The 21018-nt window shown below is 37.6% G+C and overlaps 1 protein-coding gene across 1 annotated transcript; it reads right to left on the bottom strand.

The window, feature by feature from the left end:
• Positions 1-2850: 2850 nt before the first annotated feature.
• On the bottom strand, positions 2851-20592 carry TYRP1 (tyrosinase related protein 1). The gene is made up of 7 exons (XM_045881946.2): positions 20208-20592; positions 18627-18946; positions 15846-16050; positions 11420-11587; positions 9017-9247; positions 3923-4069; positions 2851-3076 (listed from the first exon to the last, which is right to left on the bottom strand). Exons 1-7 carry the CDS (start codon positions 20590-20592, stop codon positions 2871-2873), a joined length of 1662 nt encoding a protein of 553 aa, XP_045737902.1. The 3' UTR covers positions 2851-2870.
• Positions 20593-21018: the final 426 nt, after the last annotated feature.

Genomic DNA, 21018 nt, shown 5'->3' with positions numbered 1-21018 from the left:
ATTTTAAAGATTTTATTTATTTATCTATTTTGACAGAGAGAAAAAGAGAGAGCACAAGCAGGGGGAATGGGAGAGGGAGAAGCAGGCTTCCCGCCAAGCAGGGAGCCCTATGCGGGGCTCAATCCCAGGACCCTGGGACCATGACCTGAGCTGAAGGCAGACGCTTAACGACTGAGCCACCCCGGCGCCCCTCCAAAGTATTCTTAATAGACGTTATTTACAAACATCACCACCATCATTATCTTTGTAAAACATCCTTTATTTGTGACTCTTCCCTGCTCCCTCTTACCTGTAGAATGAATTTCAAATTTCTTAGGACTTCATATATGACACCAATTTTATTCCCAATTTATCTTTCTACTCTCCCCATGAAAACTATGCTCTAACCACACTGACCTACTTTTATATTTTTGAATGTTCCATGCTCATCCAAACTTCTGTCACTTTGCTCCTGCTGTCATTTCTGCATGGAGTACCCTTCTCTGCTCCTGAGTTTGGTAAATCCATTAGCTTTCCTTGAAGCCCACATCAAATGTGACCTTCTCAATTTTATCTTCCTTACTTTCCCCTCCCCAAATCCACAGTACCTGGAACTATGTCTGAAATCCAGGATGAGCCCAATAAATGTTTATGAAATGAGTATTTAAAAAAATCTCTGGGGCGCCTGGGTGGCTCAGTCCTTAAGCGTCTGCCTTCGGCTCAGGTCATGATCCCAGGGTCCTGGGATTGAGCCCCGCATCGGGCTCCCTGCTCCGCGGGAAGCCTGCTTCTCCCTCTCCCGCTCCCCTGCTTGTGTTCCCTCTCTTGATGTGTCTCTGTCAAATAAATAAATAAAATCTTTAAAAAAATCTCTAAAAATATGATGTGGTGGACTTGGTTTTATTGATGTTTATATGAAATGAAACCTTACATTATACAATAAGTTATCTGAAAAGCTATGAGTATATATTTTAATAAATCAAATGTATTCAGAAAATCAATTCAGTAATGCTATTTGAAAATTTAAAAGATACTATTAGTACATGCATTCTCTTTCACTATCACATTTTGTCTACTTATCTTGTGTACATAGCCTTAAGATTGCTTAGTATAGGGAAAACCAGTAATCCATTGTTTGTACATCACCTTTTTTTAAGTTTTTAAAAAATATTTTATTTATTTGACAGAGAGTGAATGAGAGAGCACAAGCAAGGGGAGACGCAGACGGAGAGAGAGAAGCAGGCTCCCCACTGAGCAGAGAGCCCAGTGAAGGACTCGATCCCAGGACCCTGGGATCATGACCTGAGCCAAAGGCAGACGCTTAACCGAGTGAGCCACCCAGGCACCCCTGTGTGTATATAATGTTAATCTTGTTTCTATTTCTTGAGTTGGGAATATCAGACTCCCCATTTTCTATAGTGTATGATTACTATTGTTAGTATTTCTTTTGCTGATTTTATTGAAAATGTTTGTTCAGACTGACCAGACTTTAAAATTCTTCTTTGGGAATATAGTTTCCGTAGCCCAAGATCAAAAATAGTAAAAATATTTTATGTTAGAAGATAGGAAGAAGAAAAAAATTAATGAGAGTCTTGCACGAGTGCATAGAAAAGGGGGCTGAGGGAATAATATTTTTAATATTTTATTCTGAAAACATACAAAAGGCTGTTAAGTGATAAGAGAATGCTATTTGGAGTCAACACAATCAATTGAATGGTAACTGTAGAACACCGTATTGTGTGTTCTCCACCTTTGTGTCTGGCTTGTGGACCTCTAAGATACTGGAAGAGGAACTGGGAGGTGAAATGTATAAATGGGTAGTTCCTTTTTCAGTGAATTGAGAGGTAGAACATAGTAGCAATCAGACACAGTATCAATTGTCTTTTAAACAAAGTGAAGTTTTTATCACTTCAAAATGGACAATGATTATGATTTTGTTGTGACTTTGACCCTTACACTAAAATGTATGCTGATGCCCAGGGAATTCTAGTTTCAAAAAGTTAATTGGGATCCCATTTGTAGCTCCACGTAATTGATTTTAATTAATAAATGTGGCTTCCTATATATCTGTTGTTCAATGTCAACAAACGGAAAGGTATTTGCATTTTAACATTGTAGAAATTCCTACTCCTGTATTTTAATCAGAGATTTACTATCATGATTTTTCTTTATACACAAAGCACAATAGCTTATTTACATTGTCATATAATTGACTTTTAAAACGTGCCCCAAATCTTCACACTCTCTGCTTATATACCATGGAGTTGGCACAAACTACCTTTTTTTTTTTTTTTTTAATCTCTACCTTCACACCCATTTTCAGAAATACTACCAGTTCTTAAATGTTGGGGTCTTCTCTAGGATAACTTGGCTGCTTCTCAGCTTTTCTTGTCATGTGTTCAGGAAGCCACTTTCTCAGATTCAGGGTTAGGGTTAGGGTATGTGCTTGGTATTTTGCCGTTCAGGGACCTCTCCAGAGGGTTAGGGTTAGGGTTACTGTTAGGGTTAGAGTTAGGGTTACGGTTAGGGTTACTGTTACGGTTAGAGTTAGGGTTAGGGTTAGGCTTAGGGTTAGGGATTAGGGTTAGGGGTTAGGGTAGTGCCTACAACCTACCATTTTATTTATTTTTTTTAATGTTTCAAGTTCTTATTTAAATTTTGGTTAGTTAACATACAACCTACCATTTTAAATAGAGTTGAAACATAGAACCCATTAAAAAAGGTTTTAACTCTTCCCAGTTTTGAAAAACAATACTTAGAGCTCTAATTCTATTGTGCACGCATAAGGAAGAAAGTAACAGAGGGAAAGTAAATAAAGGAAGAAATTTAACCTATTATTTTTCAACAAGGTGTTTTTGTGATACTAATACATAAGAGAATTGGTTTTATCATTAGACCCTAGACTGATTAGGATTCTCCATTTTTTCATAGTCTTCATCATAGTGTTGATATTGATCCGTGAGAAGAGGCTGATTTGCTTCGTCCATGTTGTTTCTGGCCCTAATCAGGCAAGAAGCACCCCCGAAAATGACTGCAACCAGTAATAAAGCAGCGACTACTGCAATGGTAACAACCTCAGAAATACTAAAATTCCGACCTATTGGAAAAATAAAAGGAAAACAAAGAATAAACAGTAAAATAGTTGCCACCGAAAATCAGACACCCTAAACTTCGGCACTGTTGCAGGCATTTTACCAAATTCTTCCTATATAATTTTTACTGGCCACACTGCTGATGATAGCACCTGTCGTCTTGAGGGCACGTCCCAGTTTCTCATAATAAGTGGACCCTATTGGGTCCATTCTAAAGGTTGAGAAAGTGGTGCTGTAGGGTTTGAGCCACTTGGGTGCCTTGGTTAGAAGGCACTAGGGTTGGTTTTGGAGCACGAGTCTTCCAGAATCCACCAGAAGGGTGCGCTCTTCCACCCTAGTGCCTTTGTTGAGAAGGGACTGGAAATTAAACAAGAAACTTTTCAGTTTCAAAATCTCAGAAAAAGCAATGAGGAGCATCTCACTCCATTTTTTTCTCATAATAAAGATAATGAGGCACAATTATGTAGTAGAGAACTTGGGGCGTATTACGTGGGCCTAAGCTCAAAGTTCATTCTCCCTGCCCACTAAAAGTGTGATCCTTGACAATTACCCTTTCTAAGCTAATCATGGCTAGCCCCTTCTACCTTATTTGTAAAGTGAGGACTGCAGTTGTTACCTCAGAGAGTGGCAGGGATTAATGGGATAGTGTGCTATATAATCAACTCAATTCCAGGTCAGAGCAAGCTCTCAACAAATGTTAAATTCAATCTCTTTATCCCGAAATAAAAATCCACGTAACACCTTCTAAATCTAAGTGGAAATTATAGGCCACAGAATACCGTGACTACCTTAAAAGGCAACAAATTTGCTTTGGGAAGTTTCCACAGTAAAGGTACATTTTCAATACTCACTTGGCCACTGAACTTCATACGTATATCCCAGATTATCTGGAGCAGTAACAAACATTTCTATGTTGGTAACTGGGGGCCAGAATGGCACCATGTTGTATTGTCTATTGTGCCCAATTGGGGCATTTTCCAGTGGAAACGTGGATGCATCTAAAATATGCCAAAGACATCTTGTTAATAGACATAATAAAGTTAGTATTAATAGATTATTATGTTCTGCAGGTGACCTGAAATATTCTAGGATAACATAAAAATTTCTTTTATATTTTACACTGCATAAAGACATAAAAATAGTTTCACTACAGCAGAAAAGGGAATTGCATAAAACAGAGTTCAAATGCTTTGAATACAGCACTAGCATATCATTCAATAGATCAAAAAAGTTTAAAAGCAGGGAAGTTTTAGTATTTTATCATCTATGATGATCACTAATTGTTTGATTTTTAAATTACAGAAACTTATTTGAAAAAATTCATTGGACTTATTTTTCCAAAGATGGACCTGTAGTTTGCTGTAGCTTCATCTTAAATTTAAATTTGAGAGGTACTGTATCTAATGGAAATTTGTCCTTGAATGTGAATATATCTGTTCAGTATTCTTCACTTTTTCTGTTTATCTTCAGAGATATAAATATTAACCTATCTCCAGATTTTACTCTGTTAGAAAAAACACTTACAATTTTTAATCAAGGTCCTGGAATATGATTTACTTCCTGCCACCCCTCCTCTTTCTACTTAAATGCAAGTTACAGGTGTTTGTATTATTAGGGAGTTTCTGTCATCAGGGATAAAAAAGGAGTGATACGCTCTTTGTGGCAAAAGATTATTCTTTTTTGCTATTGTTGTTCTGCATTTATGTTGATGCAACTAAACCAGATGGGATAACTCAAAACCAGAGTTGGAAGTGGGCTTGGGCAGGACATAAGTGGGAATATATTTAGAAGAGCTGGAATATGTGAGAAGGCTAACAGAGTATTAGATTTTTCTGTTTGCAGGAAGTATATTATCTGAACAGTCACTGTGATCCTGGGAAGCATAGAAGAGTGTTTTAGCGTCTACTTTGAAAAAACAATTGATCATAAAAATGGTATGTAGTGTTAATATTTTTGTGACTTTAAATTTACTATGTATTAATGCTAATTAAATATTTATCTATTCAAATCTGTTGAGCTTTTTCCAATGCCAGACACTGGTCTAGCCATGGAGGTGATGGCACTGAACAAAACAGACAAAATGCCTGAGGTCTCAAGGGACTCACATTTTGGTGTATTATTTTTAATTATTTATTAAAGTTAGATATTAAAGTTAATAATTTAGATCTAATTTTTTAACTTTCCATTTCACCTTTCTACTAGAACCTGACTTGATCAGCCTCAACTCAGTTCAGCGTCAGCTGTGTGATAAAGTCATACCCATTAAAATGAGTGGAGGAATAATCATAAAAATAACAAACAGTAACAGTAGAATTGTCATGAAACTTTCCTATGCAAGACCCTTCAGTGGCTCCCCATCTCAGAGGTTCATCCAACATCCCTCAGTCTCTCCCCTTGTTGTCCCTCTGACCTTATTTCCCATCATTTTCTTTCCACTCTCCACTCTGCTCCAGTCACAGTGGACTCCTTTGTTCATCTAGGGATGATCTTCCCTCATGCATTTACCTCATACTCCCTAACCCCATTCCTGCTTTTCTTTGTCTACAAAGACTTTCCCCGATCTAACATACCATATATTTATTTACATGTTTTTACTGTCATTTCTACTAACAACTAGGAGAGTTCCAGGAGGGAAAATATTTTTGTGCGTTTTTTATTCTACTGTGTTTCTGGTACCTAGAGGACTATGTAAGGAACAGTAGGTGCTCATACTCTATTTTCCAGCCTTACTGAGGTCCACCTGACAAAAAATTGTCTATATTTAAGGTGTGTGACATGATGATTTACAAATGGTCAGCAGGTATGTGAAAAGGTACTGAATATCACTAATCATTAGAAAATGCAGATTAGAACCATAATGAGAGATCACACGTCTTAGGATGGTGATTATCGAAAAGAAAAGAGATAACAAGCGTTGGCAAGAGTGTGGAGAAATGGGAGCTGTTGTGCACTGTTGGTGGGACTTGGTGCAGCTACTATGGAAACAGAAATGGAAGTTTCTCGGGCGCCTGGGTGGCTCAGTTGGTTGGGCAACTGCCTTCGGCTCAGGTCATGATCCTGGAGTCCCAGGATCGAGTCCCACATCGGGCTCCCTGCTCGGCGGGGAGTCTGCTTCTCCCTCTGACCCTCCCCCTTCTCATGTGCTCTCTCTCATTCTCTCTCTCTCAAATAAATAAATAAAATCTTAAAAAAAAAAAAAAAAAGAAATGGAAGTTCCTCGAAAAATTAAAAATAGAACTACCATATGATCCAGCAATGCCACTTCCGGAGGTGTATGTAAAAGACATGAAATTAGTATCTCAAAGAGATGTCTGCACCTGTGTCCATTGCAGCGTCACTCACAATAGCCAGGATATGGAATCAGATAATATTTGTGAAAGGATTTGAGTTTACGTGTAATTACTTCGTTTCTCTCGGGGCAAAATAGTAGTGATTGGTCCTAGGAAATGTATAAACTGCTTCTTCTGAAAAAACTGAACTTCTGGAGTACTATATTTAAAATTTAATTCACATAATTCTCACTTAAAAAAAAGAGACTTGAATTAAATGTGCACATGGATACAAAATGTTAGTGAATAAAAATTAACATTATATTAAATAAGGTTTGAATGTTCTATACTGTTCTACCTCAGGTCTAATGAGAGGATTCTGTAATAGACATTCCCCTGTGAATGACCATAATTTCCTTCAGCTGTAAAATGTAACTCTTATTCCATTCTGACCCTAATAATTTTATAATCCTATGATTTTTGAAGAGTTCTCATTATCTATAAAAACTGTTTAATACACCCTGAAAAATAATTCCATCCTCCACTCATAGACTTATTTTCAACAGAGACTTCTACAATAAGGATAATTTTAGAAATCTTCCCAATCGTTTTATTTTTTTCTCTAACATAGTTGTTCTATGACATTGTTTTTCAAGGGACATTTGCAGATACATGGACTATTTAAGCAGGTGGTTAATTGTTAGTGTTTAGCGTTCATGCAATTTGTAAGTGTTTACATTGGCTTGTCCTATAATTTTATGGCCATATTTTGTCAGAATATGCTCCAGGTACCCTATTTTTCGTTCATGGTGCTTTTCCCTCCACTACTCTCCAGGTAACTGAGAGATCTTATGCTATTTATAGCACAAACAAAGGGAGCAGGAAGAAAATAACTAAGAAGAAAGGTGTTTATCTGGTTCATCAATGACCTTTAATGGATTGTTATGAATGTAAAATAATGATCTTTTCAATCAAGATATGTAAAGCAAAGGAATACTTGTTTTCATGGTTGAAAGAAAGCTCCCCTTAAGAGACTTGCCAGAGTAACCAAGATTCTCCACTTCCTCTTACTTCTTAAGTAAGTGTTAAGTAAGAAAAACTTACTAACAGCCCTGGCATTTTGAAGGGCTGCATAACTATAATTCGTACATTGTTGTCTAGTTCCCAGAAGTGTATGTTTAATGGAAGTTTTTGTTCATTCCTAAACCTATTAACTCCAGTTTACTTGTTACTGTCATAAAAGTAATATAGCTAAACATACGTAAAATGATAATTATGATTGTGGAAAGAGAGGGATTGGGCGCCTGGGTGGCTCAGTCGGTTAAGCGACTGCCTTCGGCTCAGGTCATGATCCTGGAGTCCCTGGATCGGGTCCCGCATCGGGCTCCCTGCTCGGCGGGGAGTCTGCTTCTCCCTCTGACCCTCCTCCCTCTCGTGCTCTCTGTCTCTCATTCTCTCTCAGATAAATAAATAAAAATCTTAAAAAAGAAAAAAAAAGAAAAAAAAAGAGAGAGAGGGATTTTGTGTTCTATTAAATATATGAATGCTTAGGAAATATTTGTTGAAGATGAATGCCTGAGATATTGAGTAAGAATTAGGAGTGAGCACTGTGGTTGTAAAGATAAGGTAGGCATTATGATAATCTAGAATAATACTGCACTCATTGCATCTCAAGGGTTGTTAATTTCTTGTTTCGCTTAAAAAATAGACATTGTAAATTGTAGATAATTCATTATGGTTGTAGGTATGTATGTAAATACATATGAAATAGGTGGCACTACAATCAGTGAATTCATAGCAGGTGATGAATGAATATTTACGTGTAAGTTATTGGTTTCTTCAGTGATTTTCTGATGGAACATATGATTTTGATCAACACATTAGTTAATTCTCATAATCAGGTTGGATTAGAGGTTTCTACCGCACACACACACACACACACACACACAAAGAAATAAGAGACTGGTCGAATTGGATAGATAAATCAATAGATAGTTAATCTGCAACATTATATTTGTGTGTGTGATGAAGTAAAGGCACAGAAGGCACAATTTAGAACAGTTTTGAAATATGAAAATGTATAATGTTTTAACCAATAGAAGCACTGTCATTATTTGAAAAGTAATGTGAGCCTCTTGGCTGAATAGAAGTGAAGAGAAAATGGCCTTTTCAATAATATTTTTTTTAAATGCATTAAAATGAAGTTGAAAGAGATTCTCTATGCTGTGATAAAAAACCAATATTAACTTTTCAAGTTGGACAAAATTTCCATTTATAGGAGGCCAGAAGTAATAAAAATCAAAACTGTGGATTGTGAGTATAATTTTTTGTCTTTTAGGTATCGAAGAAGAGCTCAGTAAGATTTTTTTATTCACAATAAAAATGTTCCAAAAAAAAAAAAGGGCAATGCCAATGTTCATTGGAAGATATGGGGAAGAAAAAATTGGGCAGCATGATAGTCATCTTTTCATACCACAAATGAGAAGAGATTACGTGCTTAGTCCGAGTGAATGCTAGTAAATATCCTCTTCTAACCGCTGTAAGGGATGTTTTATCGGCATTTTCAAAGTAGTTTGGGATATTTGGAAACGGCTAGATATCATAGCTATTTTATCCTTATTTTGAAGTGCAGTTTAGATGTGTCAAGTGCTTACTCTGTAATGATAACTATAGCACCTAAGCAGTCTCCTTGGTGAGCCTGCAAAAAATCATATGAAAACATCTTACCAGCATGATATCTCCTCAGCCATTCATCAAAGACCGCATCAGTGAAAGTATGGAGGAGGACAAAAATAGGGTCATTTGGAGATAAATGGGTTTGTCCCCCTGTTCCATTCAGAAATAGATGAGCCAGATTGTGAAGGCTTCGAATAGCAGGGTCATACTTTCCTGTGGGATCGCTGTAACCTAAATATAAAAATAGGGGTGAGAATAGTAAAAACCGTCACAAACATCTTACTTCTCAAATCAGCAACAGTGATTGTATAGGGAAACAATTTTTCCTAAGCTTTTTCAGGCCAATTTTTACCTTAATATAATAGCATCGCTTCTCTGGACCTATGGTTGGTGACATTTCCTGCTATGCCCAGAGCTAGGTTAGCTTTAAGCCAGTGGCCTGACATGCTAAATGTAGCCTCTAGGTGAAAAATAATGACCTGCAAAGGATACCAGTCAAAATATATAGAACACACTATTTTGACAAGGCAAACGTTGGTCTAGTGGAAATAAAGACAAGGGAAGTCTCTAGCTCCTTCTAAAAACTGCTGACACATCGGGAGAACATCCCTCTAATTGTCCTAGAACTTACATTGTCAGATGTTGCTTTAGTTTCCTACCTTATTCCTTTTGACTGTCAGCAGATTTATTTTTGGAAAGTTATCTTATTTTTGTGGAAAAGTCACAATTTCTCAGAGCATTCTTACCATGTCTGTACTAGTTTTAAACATCTGGAGAGCCTATTGGTTGAAACATTTATATAACTTCTGGCAATTATTGGTATTCTATATATACATTTCCTATATTCTATATGATATATATATGCTATTCCCATATAATATGTACATATTCCGTATTACATGTATTATATATTTCTCATGTTATATATCCCATATTATATATTATATGTATTTTCCACACATATTTTCATATATATTATACATATTATATATATCATGTCTATATATATTGGGCAGAAGGTGAGGATAGATCACAAATAAAAATGGAGGGTCTATGATGTGGGGTGGAGTTATAAGTGTGCGTGTTTGGCTTTAAGAATCAGAGGTGAGAGAGCAGGGAAAGGTTACATATTATAAAATAAAATTAGAATTTAAAATACATTAACCCATTTGTATAATTACACTCACTCATTTATTTAGCCATGTTTCATACATTTATTCCATTATTTTATTTACAAAATGTTTAAAGATTGCCTGTAACATACAGGGCATGTTGGTAGGCTCTGGTCCTTTCATACATTCTGTCAGGAAATCAGAATAATTTGTCTTTTGATTGGGTTTCAATAAGATGCAATCTACACATTCTTTTAGAAATTAGCGCTTATGGCCTTAGTTTATATACACCAGTTTAGTCAAAATAGAGTGATTATTTATTGAAAATCTCCGAATCAGTGCATTCATATTTAGTTATTAAAATTAACATAAAGATAGAAGAGAATGGCATGCAGTTTTGATGATAAAAGGGGAGAGAATTGAAAATAATGATGAGATACCTATATCAAGTATCTCAGATCATGGGGACAGAGAGATCCATTCCCATTCTTCTTTAGGGGGAAGAGTCTAACATATTTAATGCTGTATATAATGTGAATTTTGGCAGTAAGAGGTTTATAATACGTTAAATGTGATTCTGTTGTTTTAAAACTTTAAATATGTTTCAATAATGATTTAGAGATATCAAAATTTATCATTAAAGACACTGGACTTAGAAAATTTGGATTTGAAATTGTGCTCTGTTACTGAGTATCGTGGGATATTCATTTTAGCTCTTTGGTCTTTAGTTTCCTCAGCTTTAAAATCCTTTGACTTAAATAAGGAAAATCAAATTAAATATCATTATATGGTAGTTGAATTTTTATAGACCTTTAAAAAAAGTTACAGGATGATACAAACTTAAATGAAATATATGCCCCAACCAGGCTTTATTGGCTGTCAGCTAATTGTTTAGAATTTTTTATTGTTATTTTTTAAGAAAAATTTTAATAAGCTCTCAAAGTCTTCAATATTATTTGACTCTATTAGAATTTGATATAGTTATACACCTGTTGATCAGCCACCTAACAGATTTGAATTTAAATACTTTTTAGGTACTTAAGAGATTGAAGAATAATTTCCAAGGGCTTCTCCTATGATAATTAAAAAGAGTTTCATGGTCTGACACTTCACTTAACAAGTTCTTTCTTGAGCAGAGAATTGTGACTGCGTCGTAATTGGAGGCAACATCATGTAAATTCACAGGGTCAGTGTGTCTTTCAAAGATTTTTCAAAGAGATCTGAATGTGAACAGTTCATTGTGGGGCTGTGATAACCAGATGAATTCAAAGCGCTGATTTCTTTTACTTACCTTCCACAGTGTTTCGGAAACTGTTTGTAGAATTGGAATAAAAAGGAGGGGTGTCGAATAAACCAACTTCCAAGCACTGAGCGACATCCTGTGGTTCTGGAAGACGTTGCACCATTGGTCTAGCCACATTTCCAGCTGGATTTCTCCTAATTGGCCCACCCTCGGTACCTGGAAAAAGGATGGGCTATGTAAACATTTATAGAATATTTAGAGATCTTATCTTTGCTCTTTAATTTTTATACATAGCAAGAACATGGAAAGATAGGTTCTCCTTGGTAGAAGAGAAAGTTTTAAAAAATACATACTTAGGGGCATTACAGTGAGAAAATTTAAGTTATCATGCAAGCAGAGTTAGATTTGTGATACATAAAATCACTGGAAGAAAAAAAAGGTCACAAAACAGAGGTTCTGGTATTTGTTTAATCAGTGTATGCTTCTGTAATGAGAATATATTAACATCAAAATTCCTTGGAAAATTGAATTTTACCAAAATAATCTCATAAACCTAAATTCCACACTGAAATCTATATTTCACATATATGTGAAATTTTGTACTCAAATGCTATTTGTTTCAAGCCTTCAGAGAAATAAAAACAGTCTAAAATTTCTTTGGGAGGTGGTCTATATTTCAATAGATTCATATTTTACAGCAATTGATGTGAGCAAATAATTAAACTTTTTTTTTTTTAAGATTTATTTATTTGACAGAGAGAGAGACAGCGAGAGCAGGAACACAAGTAGGGGGAGCGGGAGAGGGAGAAGCAGGCTTCCTGCCGAGCATGGAGCCCGATGTGGGGCTCGATCCCAGGACCCTGGGATCATGACCTGAGCCGAAGGCAGGTGCTTAACGACTGAGTCACCCAGGCGCCCCAATAATTAAACTTTTTAAAAGGCAGTAAGAAAAACAGGCAAACAAAGAGCTGTGATACTAGGGGTAATAGGATAGGTGCCTTAAGGGAGGGAGGGAAGGAGAGAAAGAGAGGGGAAGAGGCAGACAGGAAGGTAGAGAAGGGGCACAGAGAGACAAAGAGACAGAGACGGAGAGAGAGTATCAATCCTTTCCAGTTGGATGACTCCAGGAGGGCGCCATTAAAGAAGAGAGATTTGCAAAGAGCCCTGAAGGACTGAGGAGAATTTTCAGGTGAAACAGGAGAAATGTTACAAGTCAAACATTTTAGGCAGAGGTAATAACGAGAGATGCTAAGCTTTCCCCTATCTGTAAGATAAGCTCCGTCAGAGCAAGAACTCTATCTGTACTTGCTCACCAGTACATCCCTTAATCTTGGCACAGTGCCTGGCATAGAATAGATGCTAAGTCATCATTTGTTGTATGCTGATGTATGGAAAGATCGTGTTGGCTGTAACAGAGGTCCGCGTGGGAAATGGCTTGCCTGGAGTAGAGGGCGATGTAAGACAGTAGTGGATGGTGAGAACAATGAAAAGCTACAGAGCAATAGGAGAAAGTTACATTTAATTCAATAGGAAGTGAAGAGAAGTCGTAGGTAGGTGGGAGGAGAGGAGATTGGTTAGGAGCATTTTGCATTTGTCTGTTCCAGTGGTCTCCAGAGAAGCGTGTGTGTCCTAAGAGTATCTGCAGAATAATCCACTGGGGTGAGAGAGGTGATATTACAACGTGTACTTGTATTCATCTTACCTCACTCATAAAGCTTACTCTGTTGTAATGTTTATTATAATTAACATAATGATTAGTACCTGATGAATTAGCATAGCAAATTTATTTATATAATATAAAAATAAAACATATGCCAAGAATGAGATTGGCAAGTAGATGCACATTTTTTAGGCATGCATTATTATTAGTACTTTCAGATACCACTGGGTAAACTATCAATTCAAGTTTATGTTTTAGGGATTATTGTTCAGGAGGTGTCAATAAATTCCAAGAAAAAATTATAATTTACATGGGTTTCAAAAACACTACATTTCTAATTTGCTCTCATGGAGTTTCATAGTGGAGAATTCCGATAGTAAAGAAACTAGTTTAAACCAGTTTAATTTAACCCAGGGCTATTTAGATTTGTTTGCACATGGACAACCTCTGCCAATGCACCTAAAAACATCATACGGATTGGAGTCTTGCGGAGTTTTCACGCAGGAAGGAATAAAAAGTTCTGAGTGGCTGAAGGAGAAAGTAGATTTAGGAAATACTGTGTAGAAACAGCATTTTTCTTGTGATGAATCAGCGATGATATTTTACTGGTTAGAAGAGGCTTAGGTGTCACTAATTCACTCTTTCAAAGTTACCAAGTTTGGTGCATTAATGGGACATTGGAGAGACATCGTGCAACAAGCCCATGATAACACAGGCATGGGATATGCAAGGAAGATTTGCCTTAAAAATGTTTATTCATGGCTGTCCTGTAAAAGATGATCAATGGAACCACAGGAGTGGATCATTTCATCCAAAGACAGTAGAGAAAGGAAAGAATCCCTAGGAGAATTACTTTTTTAAAAAGATTTTATTTATTTATTAGGGAGAGAAAGAGAACATGCAAGCACAAGCAGGGGGGGGGGGCAGAAGGCAGAGGGAGAAGCAGGCTCCCCTCTGAGCAGGAAGCCAGACACAGGGCTAGATCCTAGTACCTGGGACCATGACCCGAGCAGAAGACAGAGGCTTAACTGACAGAGACAGCCAGGCACCGCTTTCTAGGAGAATTATATAAGATATCATATTAAAGCATTTGGCACCATATCAGATACATAGTATGTGTTGAATCAACTATTAGTTTCCTTTTCTTTTCTTTCACTGGCCTAATAAATAAAATGCTTGGTATTTATATCTTGAACTAAGACAAGGAGTAATCTTCAAATTTGTTTCATTTAAAGCACATAATCTTAATTTTTCATGAAACTATGTGTCCTGTTATGAGACTTAGACTAACTGACCAAAAGACTGTGATGAAACAGTATCTTCTCTCCTATTTACCCACGTAAGCTGTGCTATACTTTGGTATCCAATCATCTGTATGACCAGAAATGTCTGGAAAAAAATCCCAGGCCAAAATACAATAGCCTGCTCAGAGATTAATATTTTGGTATCTAAAGATATATTGATTCTCAATTTTATTTCAAGGGGGGGGGGAATCACTCATTCAGCATGCCAAACAAATGAGAAATTTATTCTAAGTTTTAAACTTCTATAGAAAAAACTTAATACACTGTCACTTCTCTCTTCCCTTATTCCTATACACAGCTAAACAATCTTCTAATGGTGAAAAAAATCTACTGATTTTTTTTGTTCTATTTAGAATATTCTTTTTTTAAGAATATCCTTTTTTAAGTTTATAAAGGAATTTAATATTTTAAACTTAAGAGAATATATGTAAAATGTACTATGAATATGTTAATAAAATAAATTCCCCCCAATCTAGTTTTTACATGGAAGAACAAATTTAAAATAACCAAGCATGCCTGAAGAAGAAAAATAAGACGGGGTAGGGAGACTCTAATAATTAAGACCTTGTGTTAGTACCACAGAGACTAATAGTGTGATCCAAGGAAGAGAATGGTACACTCAGGAACAGATCCACATATAACAGAAACTTGGCCTAAGGCAGAAGTGGCATTTAAATCACTGGAGAAAGGATGCTAGCTAAGACAGCTGGTTAAGCTTTCTCTCTAAGTGTTTGCTTTGAGAGAGATGGAAAGTAGTTAGCAGGCAGACATTTTCTGTGTAGTATCTTCCTTTTCTTTTCTTTTTTTTAAAGATTTATTTATTTATTTTGTTTATTTGAGAGAGAGCGCACGCGCAGGGGGAGGGGCAGAGAGAGAGAGAGAGAATCTCAAGCAAACTCCCCTCTGAGCACAGAGCCTGATGCCAGGCTTGATCCCAAGACCCTGAGACCATGACCTGAGGCAAAACCAAGAGTCTGACACTTAACCGACTGAGCCACCAAGGCGCCCCAGAATCTTCCTTTTCTTAAAGATATCCTTCACATCACCTTTTGTTTTTGACCCTCAGACTAGAATTGTACTCTTTGGGCACTTCAACTCTTTCTGCACATTTCAGGTTTCCCAGAGAAACAATTTTCTATGAAATTCTAGCACAAGACACATGACTACTAAGCAGTGCTGAGTGTGCTAAGAGGATGATGAATTTAATATAACTATACATTTCCAAAATAAGAGAGTGAACGTTTACAGAATAAGAGAGTGAGCAACGCACTAACCAAATTGCTTAAGGGAAGCAATATAAAAATGTATAGACACTTTCTGTCTGCCCTGGAACCTTAGAGATTGCCTTGAATAGCCCCAGTGTTCAAGGAATATATCTGTACATTGATTCTCTAAAGTAAAAGTAGATTTTCTTCTGAAGTCCTTAGTAGAATGAAGGGCCTTCAGGCAACACATTTAACCTCTTTATCTAGTAGGGAATTCTGAATCCTGGATGTCATTTGGAACTTACTATTACAAAGGGTTCCCAGGGTATCATAATCCTCCAAGGATTCACAGACCACTCGCCATTGAGAAAAGACAGAATTCAGGCTGATAAGAGTGGGATCAAAGTTGCTTCTGGATCCCATCATGTCATCGGTGCAAATGTCACAGATGTTCCTCCCAGTCGCAAAATTCCAGTAGGGAAGGGAGAACGAAGGATCCTGCAACATTTCCTAGATCACAGAAACTATTATTAGTGTTCTCTGCTTTTGTTTAAAATTCTCCCTCTTCGCTTGGTTTTCTCCCTGGCAGTCTATCAGCTCTCTTGGGGCAATTAGAATGAGTGAGTATATCCGTGGTGTCTGAGGAGCCAGAGGAATTAAATACCTTATTTAGCAAATCTTCTCATATACCACAAGGAGTCATTGAGGCACTAGAGAGAATGAAACTCAACTCATTATAGAGAAGTTTCTGCATATGATTTTTTTTTAGGAGGGGGGAAGTCTTCCCTTTCCTTTTTAGGCAAGTAATTACATTTCTGTTGCTTATACCAAAAAATCTCAATAATAACTTTCGCTCCTTGACTCTTTATCTCCTTCTGTTTTCATATCTTTAATTCAAGCATCACTAAGTCTGGGTCTGTAGCCAGATCCAACCTTTAAATATGTTACGCAGAGCAGTACTTTTTGTTTTGTGTCTGTCTTTTAAAATTTACCTTAAATGACTTTAGGCATTTGGAGTCTGGCCTTTAAAATGTTTTGGGGGTTAGCAAGGGTAGTGGAAGACACCTACAGATTAGAGTGAGGCAGACCTCAGTGGTATGTTCCAGGTTTTCCAAGCACCAGATACATGGATTTGACTTTTCATGGGTTACATAGGCTCTTTCACACTTACCTTATCTGCCTGGGAACTGAAGGTGTTTTACTTAAAGACCCCTGCTTGAGAATATAAACTGTGAAGGCTTGGGTTTCTGTTTGAAACAAATACCGTCAGGAAATATTAAACGGAGGCAAAATATTTCTTTGTGCATACTGTTCTTTAGCCCAGGAACCAAGTTTCCCTTCAGAGCTGACCTCAACAATTTTAAAAGTACTGGACTCAAGATCACCTGCTTATTTTATTGAGTTCCCTAAAACATGTATTTATTGTACTTGTTCTCATTCCCTTAGGCCTTTGGGGAGTTATGTTTAGAGTGTAGAGCATGCCATTGTTTTATCTCACCTCCAAAACATTTAGTACATTTCTGCTTTTTTACTCTAAGCCCTTTCTAGGAAGCATCTCCTTGTCCTCGGGGTATTTTAGAGGACCAAAAGCTTTCCAAGGTATCCTTGGTTATTGATCTCCAAGGGTTTAGAGTCCTTGTTTAGAAGCCATTGTTCTGGTTCACGAAAATTACTGACAGCTTCCAAGGGATCATTAAGAGTCAGTTTGTGGTTCAGAACTGACATTTGGGAGCTGGAGCATATTCATGTGGCATTTCAACTGTGCATTACATTTAGACTGTAATTTGTTGGATCCCTTGTGCTGTTGGGTTTTAAAAATGTAAGTCATAGAGGTCGAAGTTTACACAGGAAAAATCGAAGCTTTCAGATACTTTCCACCTGCCCTTTCGTTTTGGTGTGCCCGTGGGAAAATGACTTGAAGGCACGGAGATCTGGAGGTGATTACAAATGACAGATTTATCTACTCATAATCTACTAAATGTCTTACTTGTAATCAGAGCTATAAAATATGAAGTTCAGAGTAGCAGATGAATTAATTTAATCACTCTCAAACCGCATATGTTTGGACTGCTTTCATACCAATATTTTATTCTGTATTTTAGGGCATTAATTCTCTCTCTTCTAACCATTTATTTTCTTGTGATAATGCTGAACACAGGCATACTGCAAATCAATAGATGAATCTAAGCACCTTTTCTGCCCTCAGATATTTTCAGATTAATTTTTAGATTTTAATTTGAGGGAAGGAATCCATTTCACTTAGAAAACAGGTTCACTTTGTGGATTTCCTAGTTGAGATCTAATAATTTAAAATTTCATTTGAAAATTCCAATACCTTTCTCAAGAAAAAGCAATTGGCAAAAGAAACTATAATAATAAAGTATCTATGTTAGCGGGATGCTTTAATGTGGTTTGAGCCTCTCTGCTTAAAAATAAGCAGGAGATACTTATATTTGGGTTGAGGTTCACTTTATGCCAAAAAAGTTGATGCCTTTTAAGTAAAAATGCTATCTGATTTATGAGATATTTTGTTAGGTTTCTTCCACAAGCCTTGAAGTGGTACGGGGCATGGGGACAAAATGGCATTCAATGAAAATATGAGAGTATAAATGGAAAAGAATTTTTTTTTTCATAATTTAAACCCTGTACCACATTAGAATCATCAGGTGGTCTAATGGGGGATGTATTTGGGACTTGGTAGCCTGAGAAGTGTATGTACACTTGTTTCATCCAAACCAGGAGGAGGGGATATTGGTTTACATTCAAGAAGGAAGACATAGCAAATGAGAGTCTTTTGTTGCAAGCTATATGAAGATCATTTTTTTTTTCAATTACAGAGCTGTAGAATACGCCTAACACTTTAAATCACACCTACAAATGTCCCAACTGGCTCCCTCGTTGTTGATGTTATTCTCTTTTTCCTTCATGAAAGATAAAGATTAATTAATTAATGAGTAAGTAATCTGTACAGGGAGAAACTTCACAGAATGTCAAAGGCAGATTAATCACATGTTTAGATCATTGAGAACCAGTGAGTTAAGATGACTTACAAACTGGACCTGAGAACCGAAACGCTTCCTGCATACCTGCATGTCTCTCTCCAACTGCAGGAGGTGGTTCCTGTGCCACGTGAGGAAAGCTGGTCCTTCGTGAGAGAAATCCACTTCAAAGCTTTCCTGGCCTGGCCCAAGGAAAGTCTTTTTGACTGAGTAATAGTGTGTCCAAACAAAGTAGTTATAAATGGAAATGTTCTCAAACTGTGGCGTGTTGCGATCAGGCCCCAGTATTTCTTCTGATCTCCTGGTCGCAATGACAAACTGAGGGTGAATTGTGCGCTTTGCCATATCTAAGGCCTGGACGAAGCGGTTCTTCTCTTCTGCACTTAAGTCCAGAAGGTTTCTCCTGACTTCAAGAAGGTTCAAACATGAAAACATCGGCCTCGTGAGCATAATCATAACGCCATGTCCCATTTACCCACTAATGATAATTTGCATGCATGCTTAAATCATGTTATACTTTTTAAAATACCCCTTACTAAAATGCCTTCTTTAGGCCTGTTTTCTTGCGGGCCACACCCCCCCTCCCTCCGCCCCTCCCCCCCCAGGATTTCTGTTAGCTTTCTTTAATCTAACTGTGGACTTTATGATTCTGTGATCTTATATTTATTTCTGCTCATCATGGGCATATTTGGGGAACTTTCTACCTTCTTAAAAATCATAAACCTTGCAGAAACATGGCAGAGTGGTTAAGACCAGAGACTTATTCTATGACTCTGCACACATTTTTCTGTCTCAGTTTTTCATCTGTAAGGTGTATGTAAAAACAATATCTGCTTGACATAGCTGTAAAGATTAAAGAGGACACACATAAAAATTATATCAGAGCCTGGCTCATAACAAAGACTCAATAAAAGTCTTGTTAAACCCTTGGTCCAGGGCACCTGGGTGGCTCAGTTGGTTAAGCAACTGCCTTCGGCTCAGGTCATGATCCTGGAGTCCCGGGATCGAGTCCTGCATCGGGCTCCCTGCTCGGTGAGGAGCCTGCTTCTCCCTCTGACCCTGCCCCCTCTCATGTACTCTCTCTCATTCTCGCTCTCTCAAATGAATAAACCCTTGGTCCAATGTTTGGCACATAGAAAACAACCGAGTATTGCTGGATTTACTCTTTAGAGCCTTGTTATTTATTGATTTAATAAGGCACAGGCGAGACTTGTCATCTCAAATGGCTGAACTTGATCATAGCAGTGGGCAGGTCCGTCGTGGGTTAGCCAGGGCAGTGGAAGAAGCTCATGGTTTAGAGCTAGACTGACCTCAGGGGTGAATTCCAGGGTTTCCAGGTCCCAGCTATATGGATTAGACCTTTCTGAACCTCACTTACCATAATTAACATAACTACCTTGAGATGTTTCTGAAAGGTCTAGTCATAAACACCTAGCACAGTTCCTCGAATAGCATGATTGCCCAGTAAGTGTTTCAGAAGAAAATCCCATTACTCAGATCTGAGCCTTGACTCTTTAAACGGTATAAACTTATTAGCCTCTCCAGGCCTCAGCTTCCTCAGTTGAGTTATAGGATTTCCAGGTATTCTTCCAGTTCCAATGATTTAGTTTTCTCTTAAACACATTGAGTCTCAGGAAAAACTGTGTCTCCACTTATATCCCCACTTACCTATGAGAACCCTCTGGTCACAGGCAGCTCCTCTCCATCCAGGACGGCAAGTCCCACAGTTGTGTCCTGAGAAATTGTCATTGCAGAGGCATGTCCTGTTGAAGAACCGTGTGGGCCAAGCCTCCCGATCATCTCTGCCGTCATGGGGGTAGTGGGTGCTGTGGGGTCGGGAGTCTGCAGTCACTGCCTCACACCTGCCCCGCCCCGATGAGGAGCCACAGCGGTCAGTCCCAGGCCCAGACAAGGGGGACAGGTCTGGGCAACACACACCATTTCTTAAGGCCTCAACAGTGGCACACTCTCTTGGGAATTGAGCCCAGGTCTGATGAAAAAAAAGCAAGGGCAAGAAGATGCATCCCAGAGAGAGGAGTTTATGAGCTTTCATTCTGCTCTAAGCAAGAGTGAAGAACAAATCTCTGGTTTGCAGCCCTTTGCGCAGAGACTGAAGCACATAAATAAAAACCAGGCTGAAAAGGAGAAAACACAATGAATTACCTAAGTTTTCTTTCTGTACTGTTACAAACAGGCATGAGCCCTCCCCAGCCCCCTTCAAAATGCTTTTCATATCTGTAAAATGACATTTCTAGCAAATCATAAAAATAGTAATTTACCTTTAAAAACTTGACATGTTTAATACCTACATAATTAAAGCCCCTGCCCTAGCATTCAGCTTTCTTCATCTTAAATTTCTATTTATTAAAAAAAAAAATACTCATGACAGGTGTCTCTTAACAAAAGCACTCATTAGCAGGTCACAGCCATTAATTACATTTAACCATGAAGCTGGAAGAAGAATTGGAAGCAGATCTTC

This window comes from Mirounga angustirostris, unplaced genomic scaffold (genome assembly GCF_029215605.1).
Source record: "Mirounga angustirostris isolate CCGP_5_RB_7025 unplaced genomic scaffold, mMirAng1.0.hap1 SCAF_15, whole genome shotgun sequence".
NCBI lineage: Eukaryota > Metazoa > Chordata > Mammalia > Carnivora > Phocidae > Mirounga > Mirounga angustirostris.
The sequence above is the reverse complement of the archived record's forward strand: the minus strand, read 5'-3'. Positions and strand labels throughout refer to the sequence as shown.